The sequence below is a fragment of the Mercenaria mercenaria genome, chromosome 19 (assembly GCF_021730395.1).
Source record: "Mercenaria mercenaria strain notata chromosome 19, MADL_Memer_1, whole genome shotgun sequence".
NCBI classification, from domain to species: domain Eukaryota; kingdom Metazoa; phylum Mollusca; class Bivalvia; order Venerida; family Veneridae; genus Mercenaria; species Mercenaria mercenaria.
In genome coordinates this window covers 18,320,450-18,340,020 of record NC_069379.1, presented here as the reverse complement: position 1 = coordinate 18,340,020, position 19,571 = coordinate 18,320,450, and the positions used below count along the sequence as shown (strand labels likewise).

Sequence of the window (19,571 nt, the reverse complement as noted above, 5' to 3'; positions counted from 1 at the left end):
ACCAAAAAAATATTGGCTGAATGTCGAATAGTGTAGATCATGATCTACACTGGTCGCAAAGGCAACATTAATCGTGTCTAGCATGATAAGGTTGATGGCATTTTGATTCATTTCCATATTTCTAAGTTCAGTTTATTTTAACCTGTGAGTAAGGACACCTTGCATATATTGGCACATTTTACCTTTCTATTCCCATGATATTTTTCACACATTCCACTGATAAGTGTTTTGCAATCCGTTCATTGCTGTTCAGATGTTTAACATTTACCCTGCTAAATGTCTGTAATGAAATCGTCCGTCTTTCAATTTGGACAGTACCATTAACTGTTAAAAAGGGTGTTTACCAAAAGGATACTGACTGAATGGCGAACAGTGCAGACCATGATCAGACTGCATGCATGTGCAGACTGATTATGGTCTGCACAGGTCGCAAACACATAATCACTTGCCGCTACAGGCTAGGAGCTTTATAAATGAATAGATAAGCAATAGGAGTTCATATTGTTTCAATTTTGTTGCCAATTAACCGGCAATTTAGTATATCGTATTATAGAGACGAATTTTATTTCTCTCAAAACTTAAACAATTCTGATTAAAAAGAAGAAATAAATATTTGTGGTTGGTATATCTTTATGTAGTGTCAGGCATTATAAACACAAAAGTTTAAGTTAAGCCATTTAAGAAAGCATTGCAAATGCTCCGTTGAATCAATCATTATATGAGCCGTGCCATGGGAAAACCAACATAGTGGGTATGCGACCAGCATGGATCCAGACCAGCCTGCGCATCCGCGCAGTCTGGTCAGGATCCATGCTGTTCGCTAACAGTTTCTCTAATTCCAGTAGGCTTTGAAAGCGAACAGCATGGATCCTGACCAGCCTGCGCGGATGCGCAGGCTGGTCTGGATCCTTGCTGGTCGCATACCCACTATGTTGGTTTTCTCATGGCACGGCTCATATAATGCACTTATAATTCAATGTTTCATCCACAGTAACTGACAGCCTGTATATATTTAATTATTAAATTTCTCAGGAGTCATCTTCTCTTATTTCTCTTACAGTAAATGTCTTGGCAAAACGTTACTGGAAGCAATAAAATCAGCTTCTTCTATTGCTTTTATTTGAAGTAAGCGACCCATTACATAACCAGACACTCTTTCCAGAATGTCATTTGTTAAAAGCAATAAAATCAGTTTTTCCTATTGTTTCTTATTTGTGGTAAGCGACCCATTACATAACCATACTCTCTTTCCAGAATGTCATTTCCAGAAATCACTGTTATGTAGTTGCTGTTCTCCGACATGTCAGAAGGAAAATTGTATCCGTCTTCTATATCATTGTCTAGATTCCAATCATCCGCAGTGTTATTCATTTCAGCAGTGTCTGTATTACTCTGACTGCTAAAAAAATATCAATACTTGTGTAATAATATCTACTAAGAGATTAAACTCTTTTAAATTGACAAAAAAAACGTATATATAATGTATATATTTAATGTATATATATATACAATATAAGTAATATAACGTATATATTTACGCATGTAAATAAGGGATGTTCATTAGACACCTGGAGAAATGCCCTCATTTCTTCACGAAGCATCGGAAATCAATGAAACTGTTAATAATGTTAATAGCGGAATTGTAATTGATATTTCAAAATTATATATTCTCTGGACAAATAATAGGTAATTGCTAGTCCCCATGTTAATGTCATATGACGTCACCTGGTGCATTTTGTCTCTTTTTTTCCTATTCGACATTCGCAAAAATAATACTTGTAACTTTTTTTCAAAATTTAAAAAAAACAAACAGCATTTCGTCAGTGGTATAAGAGATTTAAAAGTGGTCAACAGAGTTTCGCTGACGACTCAAGGTTTCGATGTTATAAACAAAGGGAGTCAATCAATCACATATTTAATTTACACCTCGCCTTTGTGACATATTAGTTGTATCTCATGCAGTGACAGCAACAAATATCGTCTACGTACGTTACATACCGTTTTGTCCGTATTATAAATACTAATTCCCCGGCAATTAGTAGTAGAAGACCTATACCACAACGGCTAGTACATAGACTGGAACTGAAAAATCAATCAGCAGATCAAGAACTGATACTATAATAGCAGACAGTTTTTAATTAATTCTAAAATCAGCAATGCAAGCACTGATACTACAAAATCAGTCCCATAGTTTGGAACTGACAAATCAATTGCTGACTACAGTATTTCAATACATTGGAACTGGCAAATGATCAGCAGTCCAAGAATTCATACAACTATAACTGTCTCATAGACGAACTGAAAAGTCTATCAGCAATTCAAGAATTGATACTAAAATTTGTTACATTGACTGGAACTGAAAACTCAGTCACCAGTTCATGCATTAATTCTACAATAGCTTGCACATAGATTGGAACAAAAAATCAATCAGCATTATAATAATTGGTACTACAACAGCAGACGCATAGGGTTGAACTAAAAGTTAAATCAGAAATTCAAGTATTGGCATTACAATAGCAGTCCTATAGACTAAAACTAATTAACCAATCAGCAGTTTAAGCAATGCAAGTACGATACTAAAATAACAGACACATATACTGGAACAGACAAATCAATAAGCAGTTAAAAATGTTACATTACAGTCCCATAGACTGAAACTGAAAAATCAATCAACTGTTCAGAAACTGAATCTGACATAGCAATTGCATAGATTGGAATTGCAAAACCAATCAACATTTCTAAGCTCTTGATCCTGCAATAGCAATTCCAATGACTGAAAATAGTAATAGTATCGTTACAACAAATTTGAATGGAAAATCAGTCAGCAGTGAAACTACGGATTCCACGATCGCACACACACGGTCTTAAACTGAACTTGAGAGGTATCTGTCCAAATAACATTTTTTTTTTCACAGTTGGCTTTAAATACCATTGACAGGCTATATATGAACACATGGTCAGTAGATCTTTTAAAATGGATATGATATAACATTTGGATGCAAGTGTCTTGATCACATTTTATATTTATACCTGTTTCTTCATTTGGTCCAGTAACTGTTGTTAATTCTGAAGAAAATAAGAAGACGGGATACATATTAACAATATATAGATATTATATACTATTTAGCAAGTATTGTGGAGTTGACAAATATACTTAAATTTATATATGGTCTAATGGATCATAATGTCCGTTATTATTCGCATATGTGAAATCATCTTTTAATATCATGTATATAGAAATGCAAGGAACATGATATAATAATAATACAAAATAGCACTTAAACATTACTGACAATTAATAGACACATTTGACAGGAATTGACGCTTCCTAAAATGGTATCTAAATGTGTTCATTTAATGGTGCCATTAATAAAACACCAACGGATAAAGAGAGCGTAGCTGTAGAGACTAAACCAGTTTTCAACGATAATCTGAACATAAAACATTTGTCGTTGTAACTAGAGAACGAATTTGAATACGTAATATACAGATTATTATGAAACTGGAATATAGTTATTCCTTATATTGCATTATAAAAGGATACTTCTGTTAAATTTGGAGAAAATGTATACATAAACAATGAAGCATAAATCAGTTTCAATATATGAATATCACGGGCATTCGTGTATGAAGTGGATATAGTAAACTTTAGAGATACAACCCGCTATTATACCAATGGCCCATTGAAAGAGGGACAAACACATGACATTTCCATTGAAAAGACGGACAAACACATGACATTTAGAGATCTAACACATTGCAAACGGTAAAGCACTGAGATATTCACTTACCTTATTCTTTTATAAATAGAAAATGATTTTTTGTATTTGTACAAGTAATAAGCACACATATTATCATAAAATGTGATAAAAGATAAACTTATTTGACGTTATTTCATTGACTGATAACTTATAAAATTTTCACGGCTACTAACGATGGCTTCTACATAGATATAACTATATATACATTTTTGGAAAGAGAATTTATTACAGAGAAACATTATACAAAAATCTCAAAATGTCAAAAAATCACCTTAAGCCACATTCTAACTTGATGCGGCTCATATACATTTATGCCAAATATAGACAGAGGGGGAGGAAGTGGTAAGGAGTAGAAAGAGGGTAGCGGAGAAGGTTGAACGGGAAAGTAGAACAAGGATGAATATACAAAGGGAATGCTACGTTCCTTAATCACAGTTACACTACAGAGTAAACCGCAATAGCGCAGACATTCATGTATATACGTACCAAAGATAAACACACAACCACACCCAACTAACTAATATAGAAAAACAGACAAGTAAAATACAAGAACACTGTAGGGCAGCGCTTTAGACAAACAAGCACACAACCGCACACCTATAAGCAGGAAAAAAAAACAATCGCGTACCGCCTTAGGATTCCGGCAGTGAAAATAAAAGGGGACACGAAAACTAACTCGTAGTAAAGGGGGAGGGGATGCCAAAAAAAAAAACGGGGGAGGCAGCAGAAATGCATAGGGGAGGTAAAGGAGTGGATGGTAGACGGAAGGGCGCGGGAGGGGGAGGTTGGCAGCGATAGGGCGATAAACTTGTTTAAAACATTTCACCCTATAAGCTATTTAACGTACCTGTTATTTCATTTATTGCAGGAAATGTTGAATCTGAAGAAGATATCATGTAAACAGTACATAAAGAAATGGCTATAAGAATAGCATTAAACAGTTATTGCACGATAATGAGGTGCACACTCACCGCTATTAATATACAGTAAGTGTTGTCTTTTATGACTACACCTACAAAAAGTAGTATGATTAGTATCTGTCAGATTGTTGACGTTACCAGTCAATACACGATTTTATCGAAATGTAACGAGGCTGCTGATTGGGTTACACGTGTAAGGAAACCATATTTGATTTGCTTATGTTTGACATAGCTATATTTAGTACAACGCGTGAGTTTAATTTTGATTTTGAGAAATAGTAGCTCGTACAAAAATATCACTTTTTGCGGTAATTTAAATATCACTTTCTATAGGCTTTATGTGACCAGTAATCGACCGGTGAGATAAACAGAAATTATTAGCCATGCAATAAATAGCTATAAATAGCCATTCAAAATGACATACCTGGCTAGAACTGGAGTTTGTAAAGATACTTTATTTGAGATTTTATCACCTTTACGACTTTTCAGGTGTACAAGCATGAGAAATTAACGTCCAATCATTTTGGTATTAAATTGAGAAATTGCGATATATTGAGGTATTTACCACGCAAATAAGATGTATGGGCAATATGTTGTCTTTACAAGTTCAAACAAAGATCATCATGCATGCTCTTAATGTATTTCAAACACAGAATATTTCAGCTGTAAACACGTACCTGTTGCTTTGTTTGTGTCAGTGACGTCGGGTGTTTCTGGAAGTTATATAAATAAACGATATATTACCATGATTACAAAAACGGTTAAGTAGACTAAGTACCAAACGTAACAATTATCGCTATGATAGAGCCTAATTCTAAGCCGCACTGTTTCGAAATCAAACAATGGTAAAATTGCGAGCTAATAAAATGTCCAAGTTCAACCAAGAAAACAAGTAGTAGACTCGGTTTGATTGAGTCTGTGCATGAGGGTAATAAATCATATACCCCCGTAAGCTCCCTAGCAATAGCTCAAGCTGAACTCTATTATCAAGAAACTTTGAACTGTGTCCATGGTTCCATGATCAGTAATATAACATTCATGAGTTCATGTACGGGGGGACATTTTACGACCGCCACACATTATTTAAAGACTGCTGTTGTGATAGTGAATAAAATCATTATTTCCGTGTTCATGGACATTTAATTTAATGAATCGTTCAACACTCCTTATACCCCTAAATTTATAAATATCAAGTAAGGAAGTCTGTGCCAATTTTATATCAAAGATGCAATTAGATATCATTGCAACGCAAACTGTGATCGACATTTATAATAAGAATATTTGTAAATACCATAATTATGTGATCTTATAGCAGAGGTTACATGCCTAAAATCTAGATAACAAGCCGGGTTGGAAAATAAGCTGTCGATGTCTTGCAACGTATTTCATTTAAGCAAAATATATCATATTACGTTGATTGATGATAATACGCAGGAACTTATGTATCGTATTCCAGTTTGGCAGAAGATACCATATTATGTTGATTGATGATAATACGCGGGAACTTATGTATCGTATTCCAGTTTGGCAGAAGATACCATATTATGTTGATTGATGATAATACGCGGGAACCTATATCGTATTTCATTTAGGCAGAAGATACCATATTATGCTGATTAATGATAATACGCGGGAACTTATGTATCGTATTCCAGTTTGGCAGAAGATACCATATTATGTAGATTGATGATAATACGCGGGAGCTTCTGTATCGTATTCCAGTTTGGCAGAAGATACCATATTATGTTGATTGATGATAATACGCGGGAACCTATATCGTATTCCAGTTTGGCAGAAGATACCATATTATGTTGATTGATGATAATACGCGGGAACTTCTATCGTATTCCAATTTGGCAGAAGATACCATATTATGTTGATTGATGATAATACGCGGGAACCTATATCGTATTTCATTTAGGCAGAAGATACCATATTATGTTGATTGATGATAATACGCGGGAACTTATGTATCGTATTCCAGTTTGGCAGAAGATACCGTATTATGTTGATTGATGATAATACGCGGGAACTTCTATCGTATTCCAGTTTGGCAGAAGATACCATATTATGTTGATTGATGATAATACGCGGGAACCTATATCGTATTTCATTTAGGCAGAAGATACCATATTATGTATCGTATTCCAGTTTGGCAGAAGATACCATATTATGTTGATTGATGATAATACGCGGGAACTTATGTATCGTATTCCAGTTTGGCAGAAGATACCATATTATGTTTATTGATGATAATACGCGGGAACCTATATCGTATTCCAGTTTGGCAGAAGATACCATATTATGTTGATTGATGATAATACGCGGGAACTTATGTATCGTATTTCATTTAGGCAGAAGATACCATATTATGTTGATTGATGATAATACGCGGGAACTTATGTATCGTATTCCAGTTTGGCAGAAGATACCATATTATGTTGATTGATGATAATACGCGGGAACCTATATCGTATTTCATTTAGGCAGAAGATACCATATTATGCTGATTAATGATAATACGCGGGAACTTATGTATCGTATTCCAGTTTGGCAGAAGATAACATATTATGTTGATTGATGATAATACGCGGGAGCTTCTGTATCGTATTCCAGTTTGGCAGAAGATACCATATTATGTTGATTGATGAAAATACGCGGGAACCTATATCGTATTCCAGTTTGGCAGAAGATACCATATTATGTTGATTGATGATAATACGCGGGAACTTCTATCGTATTCCAGTTTGGCAGAAGATACCATATTATGTTGATTGATGATAATACGCGGGAACCTATATCGTATTTCATTTAGGCAGAAGATACCATATTATGTTGATTGATGATAATACGCGGGAACTTATGTATCGTATTCCAGTTTGGCAGAAGATACCATATTATGTAGATTGATGATAATATGCGGGAACCTATATCGTATTCCAGTTTGGCAGAAGATACCATATTATGTTGATTGATGATAATACGCGGGAACCTATATCGTATTTCATTTAGGCAGAAGATACCATATTATGTTGATTGATGATAATACGCTGGAACTTATGTATCGTATTCCAGTTTGGCAGAAGATACCATATTATGTTGATTGATGATAATACGCGGGAACTTATGTATCGTATTCCAGTTTGGCAGAAGATACCATAGTATGTTGATTGATGATAATACGCGGGAACTTATGTATCGTATTCCAGTTTGGCAGAAGATACCATATTATGTTGACTGATGATAACACGCGGGAACTTCTATCGTATTCCAGTTTGGCAGAAGATACCATATTATGTTGATTGATGATAATATGCGGGAACCTATATCGTATTTCATTTAGGCAGAAGATACCATATTATGTTGATTAATGATAATACGCGGGAACTTATGTATCGTATTCCAGTTTGGCAGAAGATACCATATTATGTTGATTGATGATAATACGCGGGAACTTATGTATCGTATTCCAGTTTGGCAGAAGATACCATATTATGTTGACTGATGATAACACGCGGGAACTTCTATCGTATTTCATTTAGGCAGAAGATACCATATTATGTTGATTAATGATAATACGCGAGAACTTATATCAAAGTAGTGTTATTGAAGTTTGCTATTTCATTAACAAACATTTGGCTTTAAGACACGCGTAAATCAATTGTATATTTTGACGCCAATCAGAAGAACTAAATACATAGGTGTTATAAATCATCATTAACATTACTTACTTTCAAACAATTGAGGTTAATAAACCAAAAGGAAAGGACGAGGTTTGTTCACCAAGCTCCGTTATGTAGCTTTGACTCTTGTAAGGATATTTTTTTTATAGTTATAACTCACTTGCTCTTTCACAGATATAGTGGTTTGAGGAAGAACATGTTATATCGTTCCATGTTCCTGGTTCTGCCCGCCAAAAGCAGACACAATCTTCATCCCTGTTTTCATAATTGTTAGGTTCCCCTGGATACCAATGTGAGATTCCTAGGAGTGTTTTGCTAGTCACCCACTTCCATAGCCCTTCCACTTCTCTATCCGCGAGTCCAATGTAATAAGCACAACTTTGATTTCCTAGAGAAAAATGTTGGGAAGAATACAAGGGTTATTGTACTTAGAAATATTTGTTTGCTTGGTTAAGTGGCATATTTTGTTTTACAGAAGTGTGAGATGTTTAAGAGCACAACACTATTTCGTGATGGACGGGCGCACTCTATATAAAAAAGAAGATAAGTGTTGGAGATAATCATTGCCCGAGAGAATCTACATAGTTGTGACACCGGAGGACATTTTGAAAAATAATGCTTTCCATCGTGATATTCTTGTTGCACAAGTAAACTGACTGCTGGACGTCGCGTACCTCTGTAAAGGACAATTTTTAAGATCTCAACAAGGTATCTTTAAATTCAGGAGGATTTCTGCCAAATGCGCATACAACATCTTGAAAGTCAGGAGGACTTTTGCTAAATGGGCGCAACATAACCGGAAATACGAACAAGATAGGCAGTCAACGTCTCTCGACAACCATTTTTTTTTTTTTTGTTAAAATTCAATCCCAAAATATTACCACCGGGTATTTTTTACTTTAGTAACAATACGTTGGTTAAGGACTTTAACAGAATAGATGACTCCCTAATATCTTTCGCTTTTGATTAGGGTCTCGACTCCGGGAAAGCTAAAAAAAATAAACAATTATACAGAACAGACTTATATCGAAGCATCTTTATACATTTATATATAGCTTGTATAAAGTTTGAAACTGAGAAAGTCTGATTCTACCGCTATACTTTTGTATTATAACATAGAATTATCTAGATTGTTTAAATAATATACTTCATCTCAGTTGATAATCAATTTAACCGTGATCTAAAACATGTTCTGTACATAATGTTATATATGCATTATTATATGTCGCGATTCTTGTTTTGTTAAGGTATGGTACATTGTATATATAGCTATACCAGTTATACAAGGGAAGTGCTATAGCCCATTAATTTGAAGTCTGCATACATATTGAGCTGTGAGAACAGTAACAATCATATTATTATGTTGTAAATATTAATTATTTAAATAAGTAATGTCATTTCAAACCAGAAAGAATTCTGTTATCCGCTCATTATGAAAATATGTAATGCTTAGATTTGTCTGTTTAATTTTTGAGTCGGCTAAACGCTTTCAAGCGTTTGACGAGTCCTTGCTATCGCCCGATTTCTCATTCTCATTAAATGGCCTTACAACACAGCGAAGTGATGTAGTTCAAGTAGATTGTCTCTTATTTCAAAGAGTTCATTGATCGAATGAAGTTCAGTTATGTCAATCCCATTTGTTATGACCAATATACGATGTAATCTGTCAAATTTATGACTTGTAATTGTGCAATACTCGGATAAAGCCACATATTTTCTTCCGCGGTAACTCATTAAGCATAAACACGCATAACGATTCTGCGGGATTTGGTAATACATTTGCGCATATGATTATGGTGACGAATTTTATGCCGTTTTGTCACTAAATAGCAAATATGATGTTCACAAATTCAAATAAAAACTGCATATTAACTTATTAACTAAATTATCCATTTGTTACCCTGTCCGTTTTAAAAAATAATCTTTAAAATCATTGCGCAAATAACAAATTTATTGCGCTGTGCATTTTATGAATTGTGCAGGCTTACCAAGCTTGCGTAACATCCAGCGAAAGACAAAATATAGTTCCAGAATATACTGCTAGTATTTTATTGAGTCGGGTACCTCTGAAAGCATTGGAATGTCTCTTATCAAAGAGTTTACCGCATCGATGAAATTAAATTATGACAGCTTTATTTTAAATGACCCGAATAAGACCTGTGCAGTACGTTAATTTTTCCGCGATACTTCGCGGATAACTACATTCTGGACACTTGTCGGCGAACACGCGTGACCTGTTTATAACAAAGCTTCTACGACTTTGCGTGGGTTGAATTTTGCAGTCAGTAAGCGGATAAATTACCGGGAGAAGAAGCTCTTACTGGTTTGTTTAATTACTACTGATATTAAAAATGATTTTATTTCTTATTTTTCGAGACATAAACAAATCGGCGAAACATTAAATTGTATTTTCTTGTAGTTTTTGAAATCGAAAGTAGATCGTCTATGTTTGGCTGCTTTGACGAAACGAAACAACTTTTTTATGAAATGATATAAATAAGAGGTAATTTCACCGTAAACTTCAATGTCAGATATTGCCAATTGCTGCTAAATGTACACATGTCTTCGTATCATCACAATTTGTAAAACATATTGTTGAAACTGGAGATTTAGAAAAGTGTAATCGTATCCGGATATAATATTTTGGGTAAATACCGAGCTGTGTTATGAAATTTTAACATTCAAGTAACAGACATGATAGATATTATTGTAATAGAAATGATTCTAGAATTCATTTTTATAACACATACATAGAATCTATATCAGACTCATATTCTAGTCCTGAGGCATGATCTGAAAGTAAAAAGATGAAGTGACAGTCATTCATACTTTGGATATTGTAATACTAAAAAGAATCTAGGTAATATTTAGAAATTGAAACATATAATGTTCAGTTAGAAATCGCACCAAAGGCCGTATCAAGGGTGTACATATTCAAAAATTTCTTGTGGTGATAACCCAAACCCTACTTGCAGGAGGGGGTATCCTCCCACACCCTCCCCCATATTGCCACTTTACAATTTGATACATTTGCCCTTTTACCACCTGCCACAATGCCCATTTCAAAATCTGACTGCAATTTAATTTTCAGCCCAGTCTAGGCCTGTCTGTCTACATGAATCAAAATGGATAATTGAAAGTGCATGGACTTCGGCATTACTGCCATGGTTTAAAGGGGTTAACAGGTCTGAAATAGAATAAATGATGGTTTTAACTAAAAAAGAACTCCATTTATTAATATCAGTTATCTTTTCCGAAATTGGTAGCTAGTCCGAGTAACTTCCCTTAGTTTCGCAATTTTCCTGTCAGTGTAAACATTCATGACACTATATGTTGACACTCAGTAACATTTACATATCTCTAAACGCAAAAGTAAGTATACTTTAAATTCACATCACTTATAATATGATTGAACAATACCTAAAACATGACACGGTTATCGCCAGGCCCGTTATCTGTAAAATATCTTAATAGTTCTTTCGTCCATCCGTTACAAATTGTATGTGGCAATCCGCGCTGTAAAATTTTAATACATAAATTGTCATATTCAAATTTTATCATGTGCGAATAAATACCAGCCGATAATTGCCTCTTTTGGCAATGCCGGAGGCAAATGTTTACTGGAAAAATATATATAGTCATGGGCAGTATCTTAGTGCCAGCTGTCAAATTGTAGTTTGTACTTTCAACATTTTTATTCTGCGAACCACTCTTCAATTTTAGAGAAATATATTGGGTTTAAATACTTGTATAATGTCAATCAAAGTTTTACTAGGCATCGACTGAATGTTCATTTCATTTATTGTAACAAAATCTCTGTTTAGTTGTAAAAAAAACTAAAAACAAACTGAAACTGGTAGACTATACTACCAGTACATCAATCATTAGCCGACTCCCAGGCCCTTCTGGCCTTTGATTGTTCACTTTCATTCATGTATTTGTTTACTTCATGTATTTGTTTACTTTGTTCACTTCGATATGTGTAACAGTTACCAATTGTCTGTATTACATGTTTCTCATCTTATGGTGGAATAAAAGATATCTATCTATCTATCTATCTATCTATCTACCTAATTGATAAGACCAGAAAGTGCTTTCTTGATAAAAATAATTTCAAGAAAATATGAGACATTTCCCTACATGTGAAAACATACAATGATGTATGCCATTTACACTAGTGATACAGCTATGTCTACCTTTAGTATGTCACAATACGACACTTAAGCAATAAAATAGAACAAAAAGCGTTTGAAAATGTGCATTTGTGTCAGAGGTGGAGTAGTTTGATGGAGCATCAACTCGCATAGCCGTTCTTCTATAACTAACAGTGTTTTTACGTTAAAACACTGCATAATCTACTATAATAATTATAAATACTCATGTCCATTTGTACTCACTGTGTGTGCTTGCATTAAATACAGAGGCAAGGAAAGTATTTTCTTCGGAATTCTCGATTTCTACTAAATGGCTATGCAGTACTGTACACTGATTCTTAAAAGAAAAGTGTTAAAAGCATTGGAAACAAATATATAGAGCACATTTATTATTGGAAAGGTATGGGTTTTTTTTTGTTTAATTGTTACGCTTACTTCGCATTCTTTAACATATCTAATACAGGTGCTCTTTTGCAGATACAGTCCCTGGCTCGCGGATTTTGCTTTTTCCGCGTTACCACCGGCACAAATATTTGCCTTGAGTGGAAAATTGCGATGATTTTTTCACATTGAACGGCAGTTGACAAGAGCGAAAAATCGCGATGATTATATAATACACCGCAATAAAAGTATCACTAAATGTCCGTGGCGAGTCACGAGGAATAATCTCAGCGGGTCGCGGTGAATTGCGATGGATCGCGGTGAACCACCGGCAATCACCGCGAAATCCAGGTAAATTTTGTAGGTCAAATATATATAAACTCTCGTCTGTTGTTACATGTATAATTGCATTAGTTTTTTTTTTCTGTTAAAATGGAAAAATAATAGGATTTAAGAACAAATAAAAAAATTAATGTTGATATGTAATCATTTCATTAGTTTAATAATTTATCTATAGTATTTAACAAATTACAATTTATTCCTATCTTACCTTTTGGATAAATTTCAAAATTTACACGTAGGGCTTGGCGTCGCAATTTTGTAGTTTTAAATTGAAATTTAATAATTTCCTGTAGAGGATAAATGTTTATGTTCATTCGCAAAATAAAACAGAAATATAAGTAATATATAGCATTTCACAAAAACTGTCTCATGTCATTGTGGAGTACCGAGGTTGGAGAAACAAAATTGACCCGTTTCACACTTGCAGGAAGTGTCACTTTTCATACTGTTTATTGTCATCAATATTTTAAGCATAGTCAAATACTGTATGATACACGTACCTGACACTTGACACTTTTCTATTTTTGTAAAGAAACAGTTGCACAATGTGATATGTATTATCAACAGACATTATATCAGGCGTTTTCTTTTTATAGAATATTATATAAAATATATAAAGAAATCGTTGTTTAAGTACTTTCTAAGTAAACTACTTTACATTTCGACAAGGATGGTCACCTGTTTTTACCAAATTAGTTTTAAATATAATTTTATAATAGAATTTTATTAAATCTTTAGGCACAATAAAAATCAGAAATAAGAGTCTTTGTGTTTTCGTTTTCGGCAAAGGCCGACTCTTATTTTATCCAATTTAGCTAGTTTTAACCAAATTTTACACAATTGTTTTACATAGAATAGAAACAAAGGTAATAAAACTTTAATAAGAAATAACTTTAAGAAATTCAATAGGAATCACAGGCCGTAAATATTATTCAAAGTAAAGATAGGCCAGCATTTGTAGGTAGATGTTAGGGACCTATGGTGGCATACAACATACAGAGCAGGGTAATAGGTATAAGAAAGAAGTCACCATAGGAAAATCCAGTAGTGAGGAAGTACAGTAAACAAGCAGACGACGACAGGCAACCGAAAGCAGGCAACAGGTAAACAGGTAAATTTTAGCTAAGAATTATACCGCGGAATTGAGGTGTCCCGTGCACAGAAATGCGTGTAGAGCTTTTATTAGTTAATAGATTTGCTTCAAACTTTCCACATCGTTAAAAGATAGATACAGCTAGATTGTCAGGGCATTTTCATTAAGATATAAACATTAAACTAAACAAAATTACATAAAACGACCGATTTTCAGTAAAATTACCGGTATAATTTCATACAGCGCGGTCGTAAGTAGCTATTATGTCTAAAAAGTAAATAACCTGAAATTAATGCGAATATTAAATTTGGACTTTTGACTAGAAAAGGCAAAAAACAGAATTAAAAAATCTTTAATAATAAAAAAAAGCCGTCAATTTAAAAACATACAGTAAAGCGAAATTGTTAAACATAATGCGAATAGTAAAGTACTTGGAGTGACACATTTATCGATATGACATATATGCTTGGCGTGTGATCTAAAAATAAACCTTTGGACGTAAATGCTTGTTGTTATAAATGTGATTTTAAAGTTTTAATATATTTTAAATGTTTTAAAGTTAGTAAATAAAGTAGTACTGCATAGACTTTAGTTCATGAGCAGTGGCAGTCTTTTTCTTTTCAATTTTCACAAACTGTTTCCAAAATAAATATAAAAAAACAATGATGCGAAAAAGTAAAATGGCATTATAATTATATTCAAAGCGCATCTATAGCTTATCAGTGTTGTATGTCTTATTTAGTGGCAGTTCGGGGCCAATAAAATGGATAGATGGATCGCTTTTTTCTAATTTCATAAAAAGTTAGTTTATATAATGAAAACATACGTATTTCTGTTGGAGTTTAAAGCTCTGACTTAAAAATATTTTTATGATATTTATTTTGCAACCATGGAAAATTTATCTGTTATCATGATATATATTTCTAGTTTTTATTAAATCAATCATTATTATTGCAAATGTTTCAAGAACATTATCGGGTGGAAAATCAATTCCGTTTTAAATGCAGATACTTTATTTTCGACATTTTTTAAATTTCACTATGTAACACCTTCAACGCCTTATTTACATGTAGCAGACTTGGTCACTAAAATATTACAGAAAGCTGTAAATGTATGTTTTTTAAACTCGTAATCTGATTATATCTGAAAAAAATGAATTCACTATATAATTGAGCCGCGCCATGAGAAAATCAACATAGTGGCTTTGTGACCGCGCAGTCTAAACAGGATCCAAGCTGTTCGCTTTCATAACCTACTGCAGTAAGAGAAACAGTTAGCGAACAACACAGATCCTGATCAGACCGCGCGGATGCGCAGCCTGGTCAGGATCCACGCTGGTCGCAAAGCTACTTCGTTGGTTTTCTCAAGGCGCGGCTCATATTATGCAAAACTCCCGGAAAATAATAAGATGTAAGATCACGAAGTGAACTCTTCAATTACCTCATCGTTAGTTCTAAAATGTCCTTTGATTCCTGATCTGTTTCTTGTCGTCACACAAGTATTTTACAAGAAAATGCGAAATTTAATTCGTCCTTTAACGAAGTGCCATAATAGGTTACTTTTTAATTCCAGCGTAATTCTATAACTTTTAAGTTAAACAAAATATCATAACTATGTTGAACAATGACTGTTTTCAAGTCTTTAATTTTCACGTGTACTTAATACTTGACTAGTAACATTTTTATTGGTTAACGAACTGATCAGTGGAAAATTTAGAACTTTGCATGAAACACTCAAGTAAGTAATCAACTATAATTAAATTCATATCTCGGAATTAAAACAAATGGGCATCATTGAACTTGGGGCAATTATCGACCACAATACGTTGATGAATGAAATCGAATTTTCGATGTGTGATGTATTTTCGCAACTCGGCCATCAACATCAATTACTTCAACATAAATAGTGTTTTATTAGATATTGTTGCAATATTATTCAAAACCAAAATCATCTGGTTAAAATGAATTAGCTAATTATAGTTTACGAGTTCAATGAAATTACATAACGCCGGAATTTTAAAAGCAATGACAGTCTTTTGTGCATTTATGAAATTATAGACTGAATTTAATGGAAATTATACTTGAATTAGAATAGTTAGAAGATATAAATGCTTGCAAAATACAAAATACTATTTATTTTCATGTTCTCTAAATGAATTAACAAATTATACAGTAGTAAACGTATATATACATGTATTATACAAGTTCAAAGACATAATGATATTAAATTTCATAACCCTGATGTTTTAAAAAAATAATCCTTGCATTTATTAAATTATATGAGTTAATGGAAATAACACCTGAAATAGAAAAGTAAGAAAAAATAAATGATTCAAAAATATAAAACATTGTTTAATTTCTTCATTTCTTATCCCATCATAGTGTTGAAATTTTAAATTAACTGTATACAAAACAACAAGCCACTGCATTTACCTGTAAATTGCGGCGATTCATCGCAATTCGCCGCGGACCACCTGCACTTCATCGCGATGCGCCGCGACCATCATCGCGGGACACCGCAATCGATTTTATTGCATTTGGACGCGGCGGACGCTGTTAAATGTATTGCGGAGATGCATGAAAAAAAAAACGCTCATCCCTGCGGCTCAGGAAATTGTCCGCGCTAGGGTCCAATCGCGGGGAAGCGCGGACTTTGAAAAATCCGCGAGCCAGGGACTATATATGCGATAAGGAAGTACGTACTTCTAGCCAGCTTAAAGTCCCAATATTAACTAAATGCAGCATATTTAAAATTTTGAAAAGCAAAACATACCAAACATAACAAACGATAAGTACGGAAGTATCAACCTAAATAAATGTTTATTGCGACAGATATTTTTTTATAAACAATGATATAAAACAGCCATTGAATATACAATTTTCAATTAATGTATTATTATTAACATAGTTTATCAAAACCCGTGATTTTAAATGATATGATAACGTTATAATGATCTAATTACCTTACTGTAACCTTTAGCCTGCTGGTGGCAACTGATTCTGCCTTTGCGACCAGTGCAGACTAAGATCAGCCTGCACATCAGTGCAGTCTGATCGTGGTCTGCATTGTTCGCCAATTCAGTCAGTAAATAATCAGTAAACATCCCTTCCAGTAATAAATTGATGGACCAGTCCATTATAGAAATTGTATTAGGGTAAGTGTTAAGTTACAATACTTATTTACAAAGGCTTGGTCCCAGGTCAGCCAGTCAGGACTGAAATAGTAACAAGAGGACTCGTAACTTCTCCATCCTTCAGGACAACTAGCACCTTAAACAAAAATCAATTAAAGAACGTGATAATTATGCAACTGAAAACAGGCATAAACACTACTAAAGAGTAAACAATTTTAGTTGGACGATTTTTTATATGAATTACCCTTATGCTTTGTTTTAAAACTAAACTCATCAAAACTACTGCTTAGAACCGCTGTTTGGATTTTATAAAAGCTGTTGTAAATACTCCCATTTAAGGACACACCTTACAGTTTCCTATATTTATATAGGCAAACAATTTCCTACGAACAAATTTTTTAAGAATTTTGTGTACTGACTGAGAATCAAGTTTAAAATGGAAATATGTATTAAGAATTATAGGTACCGATGCTTGATCTTGAATAACCTGCCCTTGAAAATCAGAAGATACTAAAAATTCCAATGATCAAGTGCAGATAAATCAAGATTTAGGCGAACAAACTATGCATTTTAATTTATATTTCTGTTTTAGTCATCATTTGCATTCAGTATACAAAGTTTAAAGAAATGCGGTCCAAGGAATAAATCAATACTTTGAGGTATCATTTTGTCATGTTCATAGTCAAGGACATCTGTCACAGTGTCCATATAGACATGAGGCAAAATTTTCTTACGGACAAAATGTCTTCTTTAAAACTGTGTTTACTGACAGAGAATCAAATCAAAAACAGAAATATAAAATAAAACAAATCATAGGAACGCAGCCTTGGTTATGAATTGTCTGCCCTTGAAAGTCGGAAACCTATCACTTTTAATACAAATTATAAACTCACTGATAAATTGATATGAACTTTAAAAATACTGACCACTGCAATATATCCAAGCGTTCGGAATAAATGTAAAAAAGTACACGCTTTTAAAAAGCATCTTAATTTTTCAGTGGATATCGTTAAAAAATCTCACTTATCAACCGTTACATTAAAAATTTCCTGCGATGAAACGCACACGGAAGAAAAACAGATGCATACGCATGCATATACATAATTAATTCCTAAATGTTTAATTGTGCAATTAAGTACCGTTTATAACACGATTTTTTTTCAAATGTATGAATCAGATACGTGACGATATTATATATTGCGGTTTTCTGGTAAAAGGGCAGCGTGAGAAAAATATTGAGAACTAGAGAGACCTATATCAAATTTTAGATTGAAGTGATTTATCAAAATTTCCTATGTATCACTGTCCGTACACGGGACTGGAAGAAGTTATGACGTCATACATTGCGGCTTAAGCGGAAAAAAGAAACGACAAAAAGTTCATGACTATTGTTATAGATAATTATATATTATTGTTTTCTGTACGACTCTGTCAGTTCAGGTTACATCGCCGTAAAGTACTCGGTTTGCAAGATAATGGAATTGCCTTCGGATCAAGGTATTATGCAGATATTGTGACAGTGCGTGCATTTTTACAAACATTGTTTCATTTGATCTTACTAGCTCGTCGCTATTATCTATTCTTACATTTATAGTATTTGGTGTCATAGGAACTACAATTTCATATAGAAAATAAGGAGCTAATGTTCTCCAAATAGCTTTAAAAAGATTAATGAATAAGTCTTTGAAATTTGTACTTTCAAAGTTATTGAAGAATTTACCATTTGTGAGTGATGGACGAACATACACACGGATGAACAGATGTACAAATGAACAAAATAAAATAAGAAGCGTGTTCTAAATTTTTCCTTCTGTTTATCTACGATTTTTTTCAAAAACAATCTTTTAGTTTTTAAGAAATCGCAGGATGGCCCTTTGTCATATTTTTAAAATATCTGTTGCCATAGCAACAATTTATGTTGCCAAAGAAATAACTAAAAATTTAAATGACGTTGGTATTCTCGATATCACCATCTATCCATGTACATCGTGTCGTGAAAAGATCTGGTGTACTTTTAAAAGTTATTGCAGTATCCCACTACGAATGGCTGACATATTGCAAGACATGTGGGGCAAAACATAAAGCCCCTCGGGTTAAACACTGG

General features: G+C 33.6%; 1 protein-coding gene across 2 annotated transcripts; it reads right to left on the bottom strand.

The window, feature by feature from the left end:
• Window positions 1-948: 948 nt before the first annotated feature.
• On the bottom strand, window positions 949-18,921 carry LOC123541691 (perlucin-like protein). Of its 2 annotated transcripts, none has more exons than XM_045327218.2 (9): window positions 18,394-18,921; window positions 17,518-17,603; window positions 12,762-12,855; window positions 8,525-8,752; window positions 5,359-5,394; window positions 4,609-4,641; window positions 3,031-3,066; window positions 1,999-2,082; window positions 949-1,396 (listed from the first exon to the last, which is right to left on the bottom strand). In XM_045327218.2, exons 1-8 carry the CDS (start codon window positions 18,452-18,454, stop codon window positions 2,051-2,053), a joined length of 606 nt encoding a protein of 201 aa, XP_045183153.2. In that variant the 5' UTR covers window positions 18,455-18,921; the 3' UTR covers window positions 949-1,396; window positions 1,999-2,050. The 2 variants fall into 2 exon arrangements, with proteins under 2 accessions (XP_045183153.2, XP_045183152.2); XM_045327217.2 differs by having other exon boundaries at window positions 949-1,399; window positions 18,394-18,920.
• Between the last annotated feature and the right edge of the window lie 650 nt (window positions 18,922-19,571).

Coding starts and splice junctions, on each gene's coding strand:
- LOC123541691 (XM_045327218.2), bottom strand. CDS start 18,454: ATGCTTTTTAAAAGCGTGTACTTTTTTACATTTATTCCGAACGCTTGG. Junction 17,604..18,393: donor CGCTTGGATATATTGCAGTG/GTCAGTATTTTT, acceptor TTTTTGTTTAAG/GTGCTAGTTGTCCTGAAGGA. Junction 5,395..8,524: donor CTATATCTGTGAAAGAGCAA/GTGAGTTATAAC, acceptor TATAACTTCCAG/AAACACCCGACGTCACTGAC.